Raw genomic sequence first — 21,940 nt, forward strand, 5'->3', positions numbered from 1 at the left:
CTTGCCAAGTTGTTATCGGACAGTTTGTTACTGGACCGTTGTTATTGGACATTTTGTCATCAGGCAGTTCAATAAGCCAATCACATTCAAAGTTGAATCAACCAATCACATTCAAAGTTGTAGTTACGTGCGCGCGCGCGCGCGCGCTTGCTTTTGTGTTTTGGGCGCCTAATTGCCGGTAGGAGGCGCGGTGGCCTTAGAATGTTTACATCTCCTTTGTAGGTATTTTCATGCAAATTTTCCCTTTCTTTCATAACTTAGCTATTCTTCTTTTCTCGGAAATTGTAATTTTTATGATTAATTGGTAATAAGACTTCGTGTCGTCCGATTCGGTCTGTAATCATACTCGTGATAACAAATCGGACTCCTGCTGCGCGGTCGTCCGATTTTGTTATCACTCTTATGATAACAGACCGAATTGGACTCCACTCAGTCCTATTACCATTACATATCAGTATACAACCTCAGTATTACGGACGAGATCGCTCAATTTGACAGATAACTAATCGTCATGTTAACGTATCTTTTATGAAACGCAAAGAACCTCTCGGGTGTTAAACTGTGTCCCAGTGCGAAGAATTTAGTTAACTTGCTATCTTCCCATACATGCTCCGCTTTCAATCTAAAATTGAATAAAATGATTACACCGCCCTTCCGCAGATTAGTAGGCACAATACCGAGTTTCTTAGCTAACACCCCCAGATAGGCGTCTTCTAACGGAAATGTCCGGGTATACTTGGACGCGGCAAGAAGTTCAAGAACAACGCTTTTAGACAAGATGTAGAATGGGCTACTGCAGTACACGGGAAACTGAGACGGCGGTCTCGTTGTAATCTTGATAACTGACGTACCACTTGTTCTGTTTCCTCCTGATAATTTTTCCGCGATGAATTAAGTTGCCAGCGTACAACCTTTCAAGCAAAGAAGCTGTTTTAAGAAACCAAACCATTCTGGGAAAATCCAAATACACGTCGTCGTCTATTTTGACAACAAATTTAACGTTCATTGTTGACGCAAACTTCAAAGAAGTCAACGTCTTGTTAACTAACAGTGAGTATTTCTCCGTGTACTTCAGCCTTAAAATGTCTCCGTAGACTTCTGTCTCATTCGCCACAACGGATTCGACTCTCGATAGGAGTGGCCGCAAACAAAGAAGTATTGAATAAGTAAGGTGTTGGAGGAATTCGTAGGATCCTTCATATCTCCGATGTTTGGACGACCCAGTGCTACCGAATTGTCTGCTAAGATAGAGAGCCACGTTTGTCGAATGGCTAATCTTTGAATCGTGTTAAACGGTGCGTTTATTATAACAATTACAACAAACCTGTCCTCTTGTCCGAGTACGGATTCACCGAGTGGATTTTCCCATTCCCTGTATTCCTTTTGAACCGGATCTGCTAAGGAGATCGGCGAACTCTTTCGCGCTGCCTCTTGCGCCAACTTGTCATTTGTGATCTCGCTAAATGACAGGCATTTTTGTAGAAAATTCAATTCTCTTTCGCGCTGCCTCTTGCGCCAACTTGTCATTTGTGATCTCGCTAAATGACAGGCATTTTTGTAGAAAATTCAATTCTGAACATTTCATGTGCTCGGAAGTTTTGATATAAAGTACAATACCACCAACGACCAAAGCAAAAGAAAATACCAGTCTCTTTCGAGTTACAAGCCTCATCTGTGTCGGATTTCTCAGATCGAGTATAAGAGCACACACGGACCAGTTTAATTCAGAATAACAATTCCTTCTATTTGAATAACAAAAGAACAAACTTCGCCAAAATAGAGCTAATATACCCCGAGTAATATACCCCGTGTTAGAATTTACCAGGACCATTGTTTTACTTCCTAGAAACCTAGAGAACCAAAGGATATGCAAAATACATTCCAGCCTGGGATGTTTGGTTGGCACAGTAACTACTGCAGTTACTAAGTGAAAGTGTTGAATAACAGATTGCATGGAATTAGAGCAGTTTTCAATCGAGTGTTGTAAAACCAAAACCACACCAATATACTTACCAATTAGACTACTCAGCCAGTCTCAAACCGTAGCAAAACCAAGACCAAAGTAATCGCCTGATTACTCTCAAACAGACTTGACGAGCGTTGTTTTGCCATCTCTGGTAAATAATTGCCCTTCCTAGCCCCAGTTGTTAGATCCTAATAAATTACCCTATCAATCGTATTCCTCCCTCGTTGGTTGTTACTGTTTCCACGGCCAATCAATTTACCAATCAGTTAAAGGGGCTCAATCAAAGTATTTTGAGTTATTTTGGCCACATACAAAATTACCTTTAAATGGTCGGAAACCTGAAAATAACAGTTTAATAAGATAGAAAAACACCAAAGAGATACTACGATTATCAGTTGAGTAAGGCACGAGGGAAGTTTGGTTACGAAGTTTTGGCCTTAAAATTATGGTGTTGTCACGGGCAACTTACCTCGTTTCCGTTGGTAACAATATCAACAGCCGTGCGTCGCCTGTCGCGTCGCCTACAATTTCGCGCGCTTTGCTGCCGATGACGTCAAAAGCCGACAAGTTGCCAATGGATACAGAGCCAGTTGCTCGTGACAACTACACGATTTTTACGTTAAAACTTGGTGACCAAACTTTTGTCCCGCCTTACTCAATTGATAATCGTAGTAATGATAAACCAAGTATGGCTAAGCATGGAGAAGATTAATACGGATTACAAACGACGAATTTGAAAAATTGAGACTAAACTTTTCAATATGCGCAAACCGTGACTGGGCTCCTTTAAGGTTACAGTATACCTTCAGGGGTGTCTCGCGCGCAAGCGATGTAGCGCGTGCAGTTTAAGCTGTAGATACCTAAACCCCCATATCAAATTAAAGCTTATGGAGCTGGCTATCAAACTATACCAACAATTTTGAAAGAAAATGAATTGTCGAATTTTTCACGACCACTAAATGCGAGCGCCCGAATCACCTTTCGAAAGCTACAAGTCAAAGCGAATTTCGTTTTACGCCAATTTAATTTTTTCCTCGGTTTCAGGGCCCAAAGCGCTTAAAAAATGTGTCTGCGTTTTGGCATATTCAATTGCAGTAAAAAGTTACAGAACATTTTCCAAATAGAATTAAAAAAATAGGGAGTGATCGTACAAAAATCGCTCTCGAAGAAAAAGTATTTCGAAATTAACAATTCCCAGACACACTTTTGTAGTTTATATGTTAAACTAGCCACTGTCCAAATTTAAGAGCAATTGAACAAATTCACTTTGAGTTATAACTCTTTAAAGTGTCTGCTTCAAGTGAAAAAATTTATTCGAGAAAACAGCGCTAAGAAAAATTTTCTGCTTCGCAAACAAACTCCGCCCACAAACGCCTTCAACTGGGTTCTCAGATAACTAAGCCAATCAGTGCAGGGAAACTTTACTACCGTTAACCTCCTGGTGAAATTTACGCGCGAATCTCTAAAAAACTCTTGTGTTTCGCAATGCGCTCAAGGAACCGAAGGCAGAGAGAGAATTTTTCCGTAGCTCGGTTTTTCTTGAAGCTGGTCTGGCAAAATGGGGAAGACTAAAAAGGATACGAACGCTAGAGTGGCTGAGCGAAGGAAACAAACAAAAGAAAGCGCGGAGAGCAACTGTGTGTGGGCAACTGTGCATGAATAATATTTCAAATGGTCTCAATGAGTCCGACGATTCGTCGATATCGGACTCATCAGAAGAGTCTCTGTCAGCATCCCTGTTATTGCTGTCAAGTTCCGAAATTTTTACAGAACCTTTCTTTTCTCTTACCACAAATATTTGCCCGCCTTATACGATAACTATAGCTTCATCCGCGTGGCGAACTTTCGCTTCTTGACTCATTGATTTATTTTCATTCGTTCTTCGCTGTTTTCGCTTTTTCGAACTGGTCCATGGTTTAAATGTGGCCTATGTTTACTTATAACTTAATAGAGACACGCCTAATACCAAAAATGCTGGGTAGTCAGAACAACAATGCTGATCAACTGATTAGTCAATTCGTGACATCCATACAGGTAATTCCCGCGAAAATCGTCTCGGTTGATTGCATACGCGCCATAGGGCTGTCAATCAAGAGGTAAACTTTTACTTCCGGTGAAAGCGTAAAACCACCATTTCTCCGCCAATATTTAGCCTTTTTCAAAAAATTTTTTCAGAAGTTAGAGATTATTCTTCGACCACTATTTTGACCCAAAAATCCAAATTTGAAGAAAAATGCCGACCCGAAGGTATACTGTAACCTTAAGTATGAAAGGAAAAATAACACCCAGCACACAAAAGGTGTTTTTGCCAATCGCCAGCGTACACAAACACTGACATCGGGAGAAGAACATCTCTGTATACTGTTGCTTTAATCAGGTTGGTTTACAGACCTTGTCTGCTTTGATAGTTTCATTGGTCAGTTCCGATCAAAAACAAGTTTTGTGGACAGTGCAGTTTTTCATATCTTCTCCCATTTTGGATTCCGGTTACGAGATTTACTTATTTTGATTTGAGGACGTACATTGACGACTTATTTTGTCTCTCTTCCGGGGTTGACGTATCTCCTTGACGTCGTTTTTTGGCTTCTCTGAGTGAATTTTTGTTTCTTATCAAATCCTCAGCAAGCATCAAGGTTTAAACACGGTTTTTTTTGGCAGTGGGGTGGAAATAAGTGTTGTTTTTTACTGAAGCAGAACCAGGTTTTTCTGTTTATTTCTGAAAAGACCGTTTTTTATTCCCATAATTGGCCAGTCAAGAAGAAACATGAACTTTAGTAAAGTTCAGAAAAAGGATGGAAAAAGTGCAAACTTGGGTTTATCTTGAAAGTACTTCTTGCTACTGGTAATGGGATGTGATTAATTAAAAAAGATTGATTGATCCTGGGAAGATGCAGACAAATATAACCTGACTTGCGCCACTTAATGACAAAACCCTCTTTCGGGTATCTTGTATATTCACAGGATAAAAACGAGCCAAGGTATTTGTCATATTTTAAGTGGGGTTTTTTTTTTTCTGTTAACAGTGTTCGGACAATAAAATTGTAGGCCTACCTGGATTTAGGGCTAGCAGCCTTCCTGGAAATTAATTTCATGTAGCAAGACTTTCAATGTAAAGAGCATCCACCTCTCGTAACAAAATTTCTCATTGGTCGATAGGCGTGTTTAGATGAGAGTACGGTATGTAAACAAGGTTGTTGAATTAATTTAAGCAATATTTTATTAAAAACAATAGAATACTTTTCCCCTGTTTACACAGCTTCATCTAAACATTTGGGGGTTAGGAGAATTCTCGAAAGTTATGCAAACTCCCGCCTACGTCTCGGGTTTGCATAACTGCCTCGAATTCTCCCAACCCGCCTCCTTTTAGTGCAGAGTGCACTATAGCTGGTTTTCACATGACGTCACTAAAATTCAAACTACAAAACTATTGATCTTCCTGATATTTTACTTTGATGATGTATAAGAGCAGCTGAAAACTAATATTCATACAAATTGTCGCTCCGAATGGGTTCTTGGTTTTGTGATACACTACGCTTGAATTTCGAAGCATTTGCGTGACGCGGCATTTACATGACGGCGTCATGATGGTTAAAAAAGTGACTTATTTCGGGGAATTTGGCTATCTGAACAGTTCATGTCTTGGAAAAAGTATTATTTTAATGTTTTAGAGTACCTCGACAGATAAATTCGCGGTTTTGTAGCAAAACTCAGGGACAGATGTTTCTGTTGGTTTCCGGCCTCCATGTTGGTGCCCATACGGATGGGCACCAGCATGGCGTCTCCATACAAATCTCTATAAATTTGGATAAAAAAATTTTCCGCATATCTTGCATAAGAAAAATTGCTGTGACCAGAATCTTGGCGAGAGTCTTTGCATATTTACTTTCTTTCATTCTCCAGATTCTGGACTTAATCTATTGAACGGTTTTGATTTTTATTTTAATCTATTTTGAATGGTATGACACTGAAAACCAGCAATTGGGATGGTTATGGGAGCTGCCTGCCGCTAAGGCACTATGACGCTATGGCGCTATGGCCCTATGGCGTTATTGCCCTATGGCGCTAAGGTGTAAACTTTAATATTGGTTTAAGTAATTAATTTCAATCAATTAATTAGTCTAGAGGCAAAGAAGTGATGCGGGTGGGGTGGGGAAGGTACATGTGTATTCTACGCAAAACACCTTTCATCGCCGTCAGCTAAGTAGGAACATCGCAAAGCTATATATTTGTTTCAGGTAACCCCTTGCTCTCCTTGTGGTACCATTCTCTTTAGAACAAAACTAATTTGCTCTAAACGCATGCGTAGGTTAGTTGGAGTTCGTGGCTTCTATGTTAGGTGGAGGATACATTGCATACGGAATCACGCACAAATGTTGAGTGGTTTTTCTTATGGTAGAACTCAACATGTAAGACGCATGCGTTCTAGCATCGTTACTGTTATACACTATCTTTCCACGCGGTATTTTAAATGTCATGTCATGTGACCAAGGACGGCAGTTATTTTTCAGGTAGCGTCAATTGTCCCTTTTTATTGCAACAGTGAAACGTTACTGTGGCTGCGTAGCTTTTAGAACTGAATTACACACAGGTCGGTTCAACAAATATCATCTGCTGTTTTCAATCTACAATAGTGTGCCTCGCAGAGTTCAAATGCATTGCTTCTCCTTAGCGGCTTGTTTATTTCTTGCCTTAATTGTGTCTGTAAGAGAGACAAGAAAGTTCCCAAGTTAGTGGCTTTAATACTCCGCAAATTGTAAATTTGTAACAAAAGAAACCAGGAAAGTGCTCAAATATTGCTGCAGACTCCGCGGCACCTAATGAAAAGCGCAAATTGATTTAATCGGTCTTTGAGGAGATTCATTCATATCGGCCAAGTAGCGCTGTTTATTTTCAATACTTTTCGTTGAAACGCTTCTCAGCCATCAATATCGTTGTGTGTTAATTTTGAATTGTTTTATTGTTAACAACAAAGGTGGCAACAGAAAAAGAAAGTGATATTTCGTGACTAACTAATTAAATTAGTTCTTGTTCATCGGTAAAAATTTGCATTTTTAGTAAAACAACATCGTTTCTGTTCCGTTTCTTCGTCACTACATCAGATGTTTAAAGTTCTTTCATTTACCTCCAAAAAACAAGCACATCTTCCGTGTGTTGGAGAAAACAAGGCTTTCATGTTACATACCTTTGCGAGGAAAACAAAGTATCAAGTTACAAAGTTGGCGTGAAGAGCTAAATTGTCACGTTTGCTGCTTCAACGTATTATTGAATTTAAAATGAACGAAAATCGACGTAAAACACCAGTAGTAATTAATTTGTACGTAATGTTTGGACCTTGAATGAAAATACAACCTTGAAACATACACACTGCAAAGGGGAAAAGCTCTAGCAGACTGCCAAGGTAAACAAAAACCGGAAGTGAACCGAGCAGGGGTGAGTACTTATGGGACTACCATGCCAGAGCTATCAATTGCGCTCTGCACTATCCGAGATTGTCTCACTAGTTTAACTGAGGCAAACTAAACATGGAAAAAAGTCCTCTATTGCTTACACACTAGTTTTGGAAATAAAAGGAACTCATCAAAAGAAAACCCGTCAGACACAAGACTCCGTGACAGCCAGGCTGCCAGCATCCAAATTAAAATTGCACAAAGGTCGAACAAACGTCTGATTTTTTTACAATCATTCCCGCCTTTGACACCAGTTACTGGTTTTACTTCGAGTTGTTTGCCTCGACTCTGATTAGTCCATGTTTCTGAAACTTCTCTCTACTGAGGCGTTTCTGAAACTGCTCTGCATATGAAATTTCTGCTTCATACCGAATCGAAATCACACGCATAAAAACCGACACAAGAAAATTACACAGTTTGTCAAGAAATCTTTCACAAGTGCCATGATTCCAATAACTTATTTTATTCATATCTATTCTATAAGAATGTCCACTTCTAGAGTTTCAAAACTAAAACAACTGTACAGAAGGTAATCTAGGGAAGAAACAACATAATTTACGTTCACGCGGAACAGTTCAAGAGAAATCCAAAAAGCTACTCAAGATTTATCAAACAATTTGTACATGATATAATAACTTCAATGTCCTGATATCTTCAGGTAATCAACTTCTTATATTATTATCATTATTCTCGTTGTATTATGAAAATTATACTTTTATACACAAGACACTGGACAACAGATGTCGGCCCATTAAAATGATTCGGTCAAAACTGTACAACTGAACAACTGAGCTACCTAACATTCAACAAGTGTGTACAAGAGTTTTACAAATTAAAATTGTCTTGCTTTGTAAATATTTTCTACAAGGCTCTTGGTGAAAATGCTCAAAGATTTTTTCGGACCAGTTTCGTTTCATTCGGTCTGAGATGTTCAAACATACATTACAGGCGGCGTCTGCAAACGCAACAATTTCACAACCAAAGAACTGCCTTCGACGAGGGAGATGTTTCTATTTACACCTGCCTCGCAATTAGTTTTCGTTAGAGTACAATCCCTTTCATGGCAGGTGATCGCCTTTGTCGCCATAGCAACTGTATATGGGTCGTCACAAAGCTTCCTTCCTCTAGGTGGTGTTATTGAGAGGGGTGGGGAGGGGGCAACTTTACGTTATATCTCAGAGATTCCTCAAACGTCATCATTTTCACCAAGCGCCGCGCAATTTTTTTTTTCCAAGATGTCACATTGACATAGAAATTAACCTCTTATCTCATTCTTTTTACACCAAGAGAGGAACTGTAAATAACTGACGCCTGATAATCTTATGTGAACATCCCTTTACCGTATTAGAACTTAAGTTGGGAAAGGGCAGACTAAATGGCCTGAAGAGGGATACAGTAAGTACTAAGAAATTGAACTATCTTTGAACACCTCGAGGCCAAATTATAAATAACAGGGCTTAAGGCAGTTAGAAATATGTTTGCAAAAATTCACAGGCTAAACAGCGGTGAAATAAGTGCGAAAGTTAGTTTTTCATACAATTTGCTCTCACTTTTTCTACCACGTTTGTTCCATAGCTAATAGATGATCATAAAAAAAAAAAGATCTTGTTAAAGCCCTTTTAGGAAAAAAAATTGACCGACAAGAACTCGTTCCGCAACATAATGCTACGGCAGATTAAAGCGAGAGATTCACAGATTGAGCCAAAGGCCCTTTCAAGTGGTTATGTATTCTCGAGTAGGTCCGAAGCAACCTTTTAAAGAAAGACATGAAAAATTATAATACGAAAAGTTTCATCTCAGTGAACTAAACAAATATTTCCTGAGTTTCGTCCAGCAGGCAGGCCATTTACAAATCCCCAGTCATTAGATTTAGAAAAAAGAATTTAATCCCCAGTAAATGAGTTTCACCAAAAGCCTTTCTATAAAACACATTGACAGCGAGAATAAATTAAGAATAATTTGTTTTGAACTGTATGAGCACTACGCAACGAAGACGAAGGACTATTTTGAGAAAACAAGATAAAAAGGACAAGCCACGAATACCCTTTTCCCATAAAAACGACAACATTAAAGAATTTTTTTCCGTTTTTAGCTAGAAAACATTCGTCTTGTTTTTATAGCTCAGTGCGCAAACCAAGTGCTCCGTTTTGACCACCAAACTAAGTGTAAGGAATAAACATAGCATTTCTGAATTACCGTCATTTACAAATTCAAATCAGTGTCAAGTCAAAGGAACAGGAACCTACTCCGGTATATCGTCGTTAAATGTCCCAGAGTTTACGATTCTTGCCGGGAGGCAATCGTAAATAGTCTTCACATTTGGAAAGTCGTCAAGTCAGCTTGTCGGAATCAAGTTACGTCACGTTTCTAAGCTAAGGGGCGAAGAACGCGGGATCAGTCATTCAGTCAGCACTTGTTCCCCTGACTTTGCACAAGAATCAACACTAGATTCCAGCCTCACTCGCCACTCGAACGTAAAGCGCCAGTAGCTCGTGGGTCTGAATCTTTTAACTAAGCTACTTCTTTTCAATAACTGCGAGTGTCGTCGAGGAATGTTGGGAACGCTCTTCACTATCTGCCACCGAATTCATGACATTTTACTTTGACTGAAAACTTAAATATCTGTTTGCCATACACTTTGGACGCTTGGGAGAGCTTCGCCTTGTTAGTTTTTCCAACCATGCACTAAACAATTTGAAACTTCGTGAAATCAAACGTAACTTCTTCCAAAGAAAAACATTGTGAACAAGTGGCGCGACTTCGCAGTTAATGAAAAGAAGCGTCACACCTTAATCTACTTAATAGCGAGCTTGAAAGATATCAGCCAATGAGCTCGCAATTCTAATCTCAATATTGCTCCCGAAGCCACTGACCTATAGAAGTGCAGCTTCGGGAACGCCATTGTCATTTATGTTTTGTTCTACCAAAACTAATACATCATTTCATAAGAACAGATTTAGGTATGGGTTGGTCAACGGAAATAAATATAATACTTTATAATTTTCTAGGGATTTTTCCTCGCTGGGAAAAAACGCTATGTACAATTTGTCTTTTTTTTCTTATATATGTAGAAGGTACTCTTTTCTCTCTTGTAATTAAATAGTTATGTAAGGTGCCCCGACTATGGCCTACTTTAACTAACTTAAAGAAAGAAGAGCTTTTACAGTCAACACAAGGTCGCAGATGAAAAATACACTTGACTAAGAAAATCCAGTGTGACGCAAGTTACGCTCTTTGTATGAACCGTTCTTAAAGAAACCTTGCAAAATAAATGGAACGACGAAAAAGGTGCAAATTTAGCGGTGCGTTACAAAATCTTACAGCACCTCATGGTTAAACTAACTTGCGTTACCAGAGTCACGCAATGTGTTGGTCACGCACAAAGTCACTCGATACACAAAGAGGGTAAGGAGATGACTCGCAAAGAAACATACTGATTGCAGTGGCGTTAAAACATTCTATACTGCGTGCGAATGCTACAGTTTTGCAGATAATGCCGACACGCGTTGGACGGCGAAGCGTTTGATCGTATAAAACAAGTGTACAATATTTATAATACGCACATTAGGAGAACGAAGACAGGGAGAGCTTACTACCGTGACAACATACTATGATGAGGTGAGAGACGTGCTGGACGAAGAAGGAGGTTCGGACGAAGTGGTAGACGTGGACGCGGGATTTTTCGTTGAAGCGCTGGTAGTTGTGTTACCGGAAGTAGTGTTACCGGAAGTACTGGCGCCCCCGGAGGGAGAACGAGCTGCGGCATCCTGGGAATCAACAAAGGGACTACATGTCAGATTAGGAATGAACCAAGCGCCAATTCCTGCTGGCAGTCTTATCACAAGGCCCAGAGAGGATGGAAAAATTCTACTGTGCAGTATATTTACTTGGAGGATAAAGAGAAGAGTTGAGTTGAGACCGAAGCCAGGAGATTGCGTATACGTGACAGAGGAGTATACAACATTTGTGAAACCAAACCGAGAGTTACTCACAGCGGCTGAGGAAGAAAAGACGACAAGTCATCAACACTGGAAAGGAAACTCAATAGAGCAGAGACACTAATCACTGGAAGGAAGAGGTGTACATAACGCTACTCCAAAACCTGCCAAAAAGTTACTACCATCTACGTTCAACCAAAGTGCTTAACAACCACATTCTGAGGAAGAAGTGTGTCATCTTGAGTTACAACAAAAGGAACGCAATGCTAGTCAGAAACATAGACCCTTACCCAGTCTTCCGCTGCTTTTTTCCAGTATTCGTGATTATCTGTAAGATGTCTGATGGTCTCCGGTACAAAAGCGAAAGCTGTAAAAAAACAAGAGAATCGTATCAACCCTTTCGTTTCCAGAGATACAACACGTGTCAATTAAGGTGATTCTGCTACAACTATCAACTACGGGACCTTGTGTGTTGAAAGCTACTGAGCAGTACCCCCCTGTGCTATTTACAAAATGCGCCAAAGCTGGTTAAAAGCACATCCAGTAATTTGCTCTAACCAATCCGAGAAAACATCGTGTCTACTCAACCAATCAGAGCGCATCCTAAACAAAACGTAACTTAACTTACGCGCGTTTTCCCGCGCTTGGCGCTGAGGGCAACTTCTAGCTTTGAATTCGGATTGGTTCATTATGTTGCTTCTGATTGGCCAGAGGTAAATGCTTCAGTTTTGATTTTACAACAGTAATTACAAAACAAATAAACAAACAAAAACAAAAAGAAAACAAAACACTTACCATCCCAGGCGTCGTAAAGATCGCTTACAAAGTAATCTATGAACCAAACCTAAGAAAGATAACACACACGACAATTAATTCTTCGTAACAAAATAATGACAAGTCATAGAGGTATTTCCTAGTCAGCGGGGGGATGCCGACACGTGTTGACTTGATACCATTAGGTGGTTGAAGAATAGGGCAATTCTTTGATTTGTTTCAACTGATCATAAATTTTTCAACAAAATCTCATACCTGTGACCTTGGAACATTACACGTCTGTTTGTCAAACACAGGCATAACAACCGGTAGACCACGCCTCTTTTCCTCGTCCGTCTGTCAAAAGTAAACACTATTGTAACGCAAAAAGCAACATGAAGTGGAACAAACTACGTCATGATGACGTAACACTCGAGTACGTTTTGATTGGTTACTTAAAGAAGACATGGGAGACCTAAACTACGTGTAAACTCTAGGAGTGTAATTAACAATTATTCCACAAGAGCACGTTGGATAGGAGAATAGGAGATATTAGGTAGCCGACGAGGCGCGTAGCGCCGAGTTGGCCATAATCATCTCATATCCAACAAGCGCGAGTGTCTGAATAACTGTTTTATTAAAAACGCCCCCAAAACTACGCGTACGCTTAACATATTTGTAGAGCATGGTATAATGGCTCATACACCATGATGGTTAAGCCAACGAAAACTCTTGAATTGTATTATCCAATGATCCAGTTCTCACTTAAGTAACATACCTGTGAAAAGTACTCGTCTGCTATCCTGTAGGCCCACTCCTTACACAGATACCGTGGCCGTGCGGGATTGGCGATATCTGCACATTTGATTAACATCCTTTTAATCAGCGTACGGTTTTCTGGTGTGTTAAGGGCTACAGCCGAAGACGCCGTGGAATCTGGTGTACCACGTCCACTATGCTGTTAAAATTAATATTAAAAGTATCACTACTGGGTGTTGGGACAAATATAAACTATACTTAGTGAATAATTATCTGTAGTTAACCCCTTGTCTTTCAGAGTTTAACCCACGTCACCTACACAGGTCCTAGTTTCACGTTTTCAGACAAAACCTCTGCGTGTCATCATTCATTTGTGAGCCGAAAAGCACTATTTAATGTCCACGAACTAAACCCTAGTGACTACTCACCTGAAAGCTATAAAACAGTATGTAACGGCGTTCAGATTTCTACAGTTTATATGCTTTACGTTTCTTACTTTCAGTTTCTTATTATTCCACAAAAAAGACCGCGCGTTCAATAATGGAAGAAAAATATCAGAAAATAAAGGACCGTGAACAATCTTATGAAAATTGAAAAATTCAAATAAAAGGCACTGAACAGTAAGTACTTTCAAGTGATATTGCTTGTTTTACATATTTTGCAAAATAGTACTTGAATATCGTGCCTTTTTAAATACTTTAAAAAGAACCCAAACATATAGAAGCAGTTGAAAACTCTTACCACTGAGTGGACCTCGTCCATACTTGAAGAGCGCCGTTTATTGATAGAGTTGACGAACTTTGAAAGATGCTCAAAGTGTCTCGTCATTTCTGTTGCCATCACCATGTCGATGATCGCTTGACGAATCGTACGAAACTCATCCCTGCCAAATAAATCAACGTATTTTAACGTTTGGTTCAGAAACGAGTGAAGCGAGGGCGAAGAACTGCTTTCACTACAATTTTGCCTTTATCAATCTCCTTAACAGAGAGATTACTAGTCCAAACTCACTCCTACAATGAACTCATGTTCCTACCAATCAGTGCAAAGATGTTGCTTTCCCAACCAATCAGGTTGTGACTCGACTGGTAGACGCGCGCTTTTGCCGCGCTTTTGCCGCGCTTTTCCTCGCACTTTCTCCCGCGGTTGGCACTAAGTGTTTTGCAGTCCGTCCCAGTCCTTCCAAGTTTTAATAATACTGGTTCCTCCTTGGTTTGTTATCTACTCTTTGTTGTTTTTACCTTGTTGATATACTATTTTTGAGTTGGATTTTTAAAATTAATTTACAGGTAATTTTGTGTACCGTAAAAGACGACTCGTCATAAACTCACATATCAAGTCCTTTGAAGATGTTGGACCTTTCATCACGTGCGGTAAGTTTGAAGGCCAGTGCAGCGTGATGACTCTCCAGAACTGCAATGTCGTTGTAGAGAATGGCAAGCTCATTGCCTGCGTTACAAAGAAACGAGTTCGTGTACCCAGGATGGTCTACGTCGTGTACAACAGCTGCTATTAACGAGGCTATTTCATCCAGGGGCTCAAGGACAGCCTAAGCGATAAAGAAACACCAAAATACACTTGTTACAAAGCATCACGAGTAGCGTTCAACGTTAAACCGACTCGCAGATTTCCTCCTAAAACCTGCTCCTAACCGCCAGAAACGAAATCCTTGCCCAGTCTACCGCTGCACGTTAAAAATTAAAGTAAATGTTTGGGAAATGTAGAGAACCTTATGTCCAACAATGCACAGATGTGTGCTTCATAATTGATCAATAAAATCTTCTGCTGTTTATCTTCACTTTGATACTAAAAAAAATGTAGATTGTTAATCAACCTCATGTTATTAGGAATCGAACTTCCTGCGTTTCCCTAACAATTTTTTTATTTACTGGAATTTTTACCGTGTTCGTCCCCCAGCCAAGATGGCGGCAGAAACCGTGGAATGGTCTATAAAATACGTCAGAAACTACGCGCGCGCTCACTGGTCGATGTAGGTGTGTTTGGATGAGAGTATGTAAACATGGTTGTGACGTTTTAGATTCGCGTATATTTTTGGGAAATATTTTATTAATGTAATAGAGTACATTTTCCATGTCTACATAGTCTCATCTAAACACTTGGTAGTTGGGAAAATTCTCCAAACTTATGCAAACCCGAGACGCACATAACTGTCTCGAATTCTCCGAGTCCCCCTTGTGTTTAGATGAGGCTATGTAAACATGGAAAAGTACGCTGTTCTGTAGCTAATAATACACATGAAAAAATCACTCGATTCTGATTGGCTAAGAGCAGTGCAGTTCAAGTGTAACATCAGTGCAAAAAGTGTAACAACAGTGTAAATTACACATCAAAATTCTGGATTACGATTGACTGAAAGACAATAGGAACTTTTCTAAGAAAATGGTATCACGTAAAATGATGACGAAAATTTTGTGCTGAAACTTTGAAAAATTTTTTCTCAAATGAGAAAAAATGGCTTCAAGAAAGATCTTCCGGCACTTCCTCCGCGCGAATTTTTTTATGTTTATATTATTAATAAGTAATCATACGGTTTTTCTCGAAGCGGCTCGTGCAATTTCAGCTTTTTGAAAAACTCACTCGTGCAAATTAATTCCAAATTGAACTCGAAACCGTATGATAACCTATACAAAACCTACCTTGACTCTTTCTTTGGCCAAGAACACAGCTGTAGCGTGAAGCACATCTGCCGCGTGCGTGGAGTTGTGATAAGCGTTCTTTGAGTGATAATTTAATTCTATTAACTGAAACAAGACCAAAATTAAGAGACATTAGAAGACTGGTTGAATTAATTATGGGTGTGTCCTGTTTCCGCACAGAGGAACTCCATGATAAAATCTATAGCTCTTGAGAATGCACTGTCATCAGAAAAGAAAACACTGTAAGTTAAAACCGAGTGAAGTTTAAAGAAAAATGAAAGATCGGGGCTCTCATTTGTAATGTTGTACACCGCTAAGGAAGTGTCAAACGGGGACAGCGAAAAAAGACCTCAACGTTTTCAGCAGGAGGACAACTGGTTTTCACAGGCGGGCAAAACATTCTGTACTGAGCTTGTTTATAAGAAAAACTTCTCTCTAGATGGTCAAACAAGGCGGGCAAATCATCCTCACAGCCAGTCAGTTTGCCCGGTGACTAACCCTTAATGAAACCCCTGGAAAGATGGAATAGTAACTTTTAAAAAAATCTTTCTTTACTGCGTTCTTTGTGAGAAAAAAAAAAACCATACAACCTTAACAAGCATAGATTAGCATGTCGGACGTGAAACTGTGAAGTGAAGAGTATAAGCCCAGGTTGTTACTATATATAACCATAGAACGACATGCAGACTTACTTGTAACCAGTTTTTAAGAACATCCTCTGAAATGTTGAGCGCTTCACAGGCCCTGAACCTGTTGAGTATCTTTGTTCCCAAAAAGTACAAGGGCCTAAAACGGTGTAAAGAAACAGAAGGTACTGTTACATTATGGGGGGCTGAAGTGGCTTATGTGTGAATTCCAGATCTAACCAGGTATACATAAGTTGCATCTGGTGTTAATCAAACGAAACCAAAATGACGTACACAAACTATGTGAATTACCGTAAGTAGATATCAGAAAACAAAATAATGACATTAGTCTGACCAGGAAGTAACTGTTCTCACTTTAAAGTGTGATGGGTGGCAATCAAGCCTCTAACCTGTTATAACCATGGTACAGGGTAAGAGGCCGTACAGTTGCCTTTTCTTATCCAGTCAGTCTACAGTGAAAGAGGCCGTAAGAGGCCGTACAGTTGCCTTTTCTTATCCAGTCAGTCTACAGTGAAACCCACCTGTGATTGGAGGCTTTTTCCAACTTGAGAATATCAAAGTCCCAGTCTGCCTCGTCAACCATAGCAGCGATAACTTCTGGGGGTGCCTCCTGCAGGTGTGAGATCGGAGTCCGTACATTGCTTTGGGTGGATTCCTTATGGCCTGTCAAGACAACAAAGATGCAGACTGCGTAAGATGTAGACAGATTACAACTGTAATATCTCCAGTACTTGAACCTCTCCCTGGCACCTCACTGCAAACGTTACCTTCAATGTTTTCTACGGCATTAAGGGGCTTGACGTACAATGCTTTAAGAGCTAACGGTGTTCCTCGAGAGGTAGTAGCCCAGTCCAGAAATGACCACACAAGCGGCCTTGTGCAGCAGAGGGTCAAGTGACCTTCCTTTCATTCTTTCTTTAAATTTCATGTTTTAAAGAACATTTCTTGGTTATTTAACCATGGTCTTTGAACACGCTCTTTTCTGGTACTCAATAATTTTCAGCTCATGTTATAAAATGTTTTTTGTCTGAAGTACATCATGCGATCACCAGCTGCAAAGGGTCTTATGCAATGTGTCATCCCGTTAGTACCTCAGGATCAAAATCAAAATTACTGAGTGCGTGAGATCTCTGACCAGGAAAAAATAACAATTTACATTTACGTTCTTTCAAAGTTCGTTACATTTTAAACAATCAATTCACGTCCTAACATCTAAAATGTAAATAAACAATGCTACGTATACTACACTATTCCTTAGATAAAAGATAAAGAATGTCCCAAGTGGCATTTAATTTCTTCCATTTTCTTTTTCCTGAGAATTTACTGCATTTTGGCATACTGGTCAAAACATCCTTTACAAAGATCTCAAATCCTTCATCTTTAGCATGAGTATACTTGAACCATGAACACTTGACATCTTTTCGTGCATTTTTGGGTGACTATAGAATGAGGATCTTCATATCAACAAATGTATTTACTGTTTTACACTGTGATAATTGCTTATCTTTTACCTTACATCAAGAGCCTTCATTCGTTAGTCACCAAAAAATGCACAAATAATATCAGGTGCTCATGGTTTGAGTGTGCTTACTACAACTATTTATTTTGTCCACACATTAATTTTATTAGTGACAGTAGGCAATCAGGGAAACACACCCCAGGAACAGTAGGGAAAGGGTTTACAATGTCAGCGCATGTTAATTTCCACTCAAAAATTCTGTTGAGAATCACGTGTCAGTAATTAAGCTTGTTTAAAGTGGAGGAAGCTATTAACATGATTAAATAACTCATTATTAAACCATTAAATTATTAAGAACAGTTATTATGAAAGTTAGAAAAGAGTGTAAGCATTAGCCTCGGACCTCGGCCAAATGTGTAGAATAAGTTCATACTTGGTTTAGGTACGTCACAGGATGGTCTCCTTCGGCCCTGAAAAAAAAACAAATAACAGTGGATCATTATTTAATTCAGTTGAAATTGGTACTGAATTACAAGATGGAACAGAATTCCCAAAACCAAAATCTGGCTTTCTTATTTCCTCTTGCCTGCTTTCCCAAACAGTTTTTTGTTGTTGTTTTCCTAAGTTTGAGATAATAGATAGATTCTAGTATACATAGTAATAATTAATTTCAAATTGCTTAGTTCCCTTGAAATCATGTTCCTGCAAGACATACCTAATCACAAGTAGTGGGACACCAGAATTACATCTTTCCCTACCCTCATAAATCATCTTAAACTCATCTCAAAGATCATTTACTGACGAGTTTTAAGGCAGTCCTTATGGGGGGGGGGGGGGGGGGGGAGGGAGGGGTGTGTGTGCAGTCGCTTATCATGCAAAAGGAAGATTTGATCATTACAATAAAGTACACTTACATTGCTCATGAGACCTCCCACAAGTTCATTATTCATTGGGTCTTCCTCTGTTGTGGTGAATGGTGAATATAATTCAGCTGTCCGTAATATTTCCTGAGAAAATAAAATCACTGGTTACTCTTCTGGCAAAAACACAAACTGCACTAGCTCCAGCAGTCAGGTGACTTCTCCCCCCGGCAGGGGGGGAGGAGGAGGAGGAAGCTTCTCTGGAAAGTTTTAGGGGAGGCTCTGCCCCAAGGTTCAACCCCATACCCTTTTTTGTACCATCTTGACAGAAAAGCTACCCTTTTCATACACCCTTTATTGAAAAAGTTACCTCTTTCACATACCTACTTTAGAATACTGCATCCCTGTTCTAAACCCTTGGAATGAAGTTAGGAACAATATTATGGGAGAACATTAAGCATTACCAGAAAAGATGTTAACCAAAAAATAAGAATTATTTGTTCAGTTCAGGTTGTGGTAGGAGTCAAGATACTCGGATTTCCCTACCCTTACATATACCACAACTTGTGAAATCCCTACCCTTCGATATACCTGAAGCCTGATAAAGGTAACCCTTTTGGGCGGAGCCTCCATATAGGCCATTAGCGGGAGTTTCCCCCTCCCAGTTACATCCTTATATAACACTTAATTCCCTGAACCAACATTACAAGAAATGTATACAATAAGTAAGGAATATGATTCTTACTAGCACTCTATCTAATGCCTGCACTACAGACATCGGACTATTTTCTTGAGCTGCTGACAGCATGTTTATGACCTGAAAAACAAATAAAATCAGTTATTATCACATCCGTAGTGACTTTCACAGGCTAAAACCATGCCTAACTGATAAGGAACCTGTCAAGTAATGAGGATAGCATTGATCAATCAGCGACATAGTCTACTCAAAAATTTGTTTTTTCCCACTTTACCCTACAGTACTCGACGTTTGACTCCAGCTGGGATATAAACATTGTTAGATGAGTACATCTAATGTTCTTATGGCCTTGGTTTCACAAACAAGACATATTTAAGGCCAGATAAATGAGATTGCTTTTCTACAGGTGAAGTTCTATTTACTTATTTGTTCTATAACAAAGCATGTAATCCTGATGTGATACCCTGCTTACTACAGACACCCTGTTAAATATATACAGACACTTCCTAAGATCCTGTGTCTAAATTAATTCAAAGGATTTGACTGTATAATCCGTTAAAACCATTCAAGCTTCAAGTCACTAATTTGTGATGTCGCAAGAATTAAATTGCTGATCAAAAATAAAACTGCTGGAAAAATGAGCAAAATGCCACTTACTTTTGTAATGGGTGCCTCTATTTTGGTTGTTGTTGTTGTAGATTGTCGTCTAGTAAGTATACCTCCTGAAGAGTACATTTGCATTTTGTTAGAAGTGGAGTTGAATTGGCTGACCTAAAAGCTATTAAGAATTTAACCTGAGCCCAGTGAAGTTTGCCTAAGACATCAGTACCTCAGCTACTTAGGAAGCAACATAGGTTAAGTCTGCGTGGGTCCAGTGGCACATACAGCCAGAGCTTATCCCAGCATCTGTAGCACTAAATGGCTTGGAGTATTTCTATTCCCCCACCACAGGGAAGTTTGCCTAAGATGTCTGTACCTCACCCACTCACATGTAAGAGGCAACGTAGGTAAAGTCTGCATGGGTCCAGTGGCACATACAGCCAGAGCTTATCCCAACATTTGTAGCACTAAATGACTTGGAGTATTTCTATGCCCACACCACAAGGTCACTCACTCCCCCCCCCCCCCCCCCCCCCCACCCCCAACCTGGGTGGACAGTAAAGTATCTTGCCCTAGAACACAATGTAATAACCCTGGCCAGGGAATTTTGAACCAAACATTTCATTTTCAGGATATACATCAGAATGTGTTAACACTTCAATGCCAACAAATGAGCAAGCAAAGGCAATAGTCTTTTTACCCAGGGTATGGAGAAACACAATTTTTAAGCCTAGCATTACCACATACCATTTATTTGAACTTGTTCTGTTACTCCACTGGCTGTGGTCGGCTGAAAGAAACAAATAGGCATATAAATCATGACCTAATTTATATCATACAACATTTGTACAAAACCAACTGCTTTATCTGGTGAAAACTGCGCATTCATATACATGCGAACATAACCAAATTTGAAAATTCATCTCCAGAATTACATCACATGGTCTGAAATGCAGTCTGAACACCAGCAAGGGTGATAGTGTATAATGGTGAATAATTAAGAGCAGCTTGCTCTAATGGTCACCTATACCTATGCAGGATAGGAAAATTCGATTTTCTGAAACTTTGTTAGGAAGAAGGTTTTTACTAACTTATTTCAAACCTCTACCTTTGAGGTTGTTTGGATTTTTATTTTCTAGTGGAGACGGCCTTACATATTTTGCCCTGAAAAGAGCAAAACTTGACCCGAAAATTATACTTTTTGTAAGCGCTAACAAGCCAAAAAAATAATCGTGACTGGAAGAGCTAAAATCAGGGCTTGAAATTGCGACTCACTGGTTGCCAATGCAATCAAAAATTGAGCACTGGCGACTAAATTTTCAGAACTGGTCACCAGCTGGCGATTCGTGTTTTGTCTGATAACTAAAGAAAACCATGACACCACTTTTATTTTTAAATCTTTATATTAGGAAATCAATCGGATATGGTAGCTAGTATACAACTCACCTTTCTGTCCCCAGTAAAATAATTTCTGAATGTTACAAGATAATCGAAAAAATTGAATGTATTTTGACACGTCAATACTGCGTTCACACCGCATCATATTGTTTCAGTGGCTTCCTCCGAAACTGGGATCGCAGGCGCACTTCAACACCATGTGCTTTTCATTTGCCGTGAAAATGGCGGCAGATAACGATCAGTCGAAGGAATTACGTGAGTTTTTACGTGCGGGGAATGAAGATTCAGCCAGAAGGTTAATCCAAACTTTGAATCCTCTGAGGAAAGCAAGTCAAAAATAAAGAACGGCATTTCGAAGAAGTAGCAAAGGGAAAATACACAAGGACCCATGTTTGTCTCACAATGAAAACCACGGACTTAAAACGTTTTATGCTTCGCTTCATTTAAAATGACTATGGAGACAACCATCACCTTTGGACCAGAGACATATCACCTGAGAACAACGGTGGCTTTATAACTAAGTGTTACTTGTGTTGTTTCTAATTGTTTTCACTCTTCAGTTGTGACTTTTCTTGCATGCAAAGTAACATATAAAATCATGTACTTGGGTAAGTTATTTATAAAATAAGTTGGCAACCAAATTTTATGACCTGGCGACCAAAATTTTTCCGTTAGTCGCCAGCTGGCTCCTGAACGAAAAAGTTAATTTCAAGCCCTGAAAAGATCATCTTTTAGCAGTTATTTAACATTGTCAGATCA

At 39.5% G+C, this 21,940-nt stretch overlaps 1 protein-coding gene and 1 pseudogene across 5 annotated transcripts in view; both read right to left on the bottom strand.

The window, feature by feature from the left end:
- Positions 1 to 257: 257 nt before the first annotated feature.
- On the bottom strand, positions 258 to 1,764 carry LOC110064185 (beta-1,3-galactosyltransferase 1-like; annotated as a pseudogene).
- Positions 1,765 to 7,855: 6,091 nt separating this feature from the next.
- The window catches only part of LOC110064184 (high affinity cAMP-specific and IBMX-insensitive 3',5'-cyclic phosphodiesterase 8A-like), a 29,921-nt gene continuing 15,836 nt past the window's right edge, over positions 7,856 to 21,940 (bottom strand). For 3 of the 5 annotated variants that reach the window (XM_089274534.1, XM_089274533.1, XM_089274536.1), the window contains 15 exons: positions 20,531 to 20,573; positions 19,841 to 19,905; positions 19,232 to 19,303; positions 18,541 to 18,633; positions 18,030 to 18,096; positions 16,689 to 16,830; positions 16,213 to 16,306; positions 15,521 to 15,625; positions 14,195 to 14,412; positions 13,605 to 13,746; positions 12,883 to 13,062; positions 12,381 to 12,461; positions 12,147 to 12,195; positions 11,642 to 11,718; positions 7,856 to 11,180 (listed from right to left, as the gene is read on the bottom strand). In XM_089274534.1, coding sequence (XP_089130660.1) covers positions 11,022 to 11,180; positions 11,642 to 11,718; positions 12,147 to 12,195; positions 12,381 to 12,461; positions 12,883 to 13,062; positions 13,605 to 13,746; positions 14,195 to 14,412; positions 15,521 to 15,625; positions 16,213 to 16,306; positions 16,689 to 16,830; positions 18,030 to 18,096; positions 18,541 to 18,633; positions 19,232 to 19,303; positions 19,841 to 19,905; positions 20,531 to 20,573 — 1,587 coding nt within the window. In that variant the 3' untranslated portion in view covers positions 7,856 to 11,021. The other 2 variants (XM_089274535.1, XM_089274537.1) reach the window with 2 other exon arrangements.

Source organism: Orbicella faveolata, unplaced genomic scaffold (genome assembly GCF_042242905.1).
Source record: "Orbicella faveolata isolate gen_17 unplaced genomic scaffold, um_ofav_v1 contig_36, whole genome shotgun sequence".
Taxonomy (NCBI): domain Eukaryota; kingdom Metazoa; phylum Cnidaria; class Anthozoa; order Scleractinia; family Merulinidae; genus Orbicella; species Orbicella faveolata.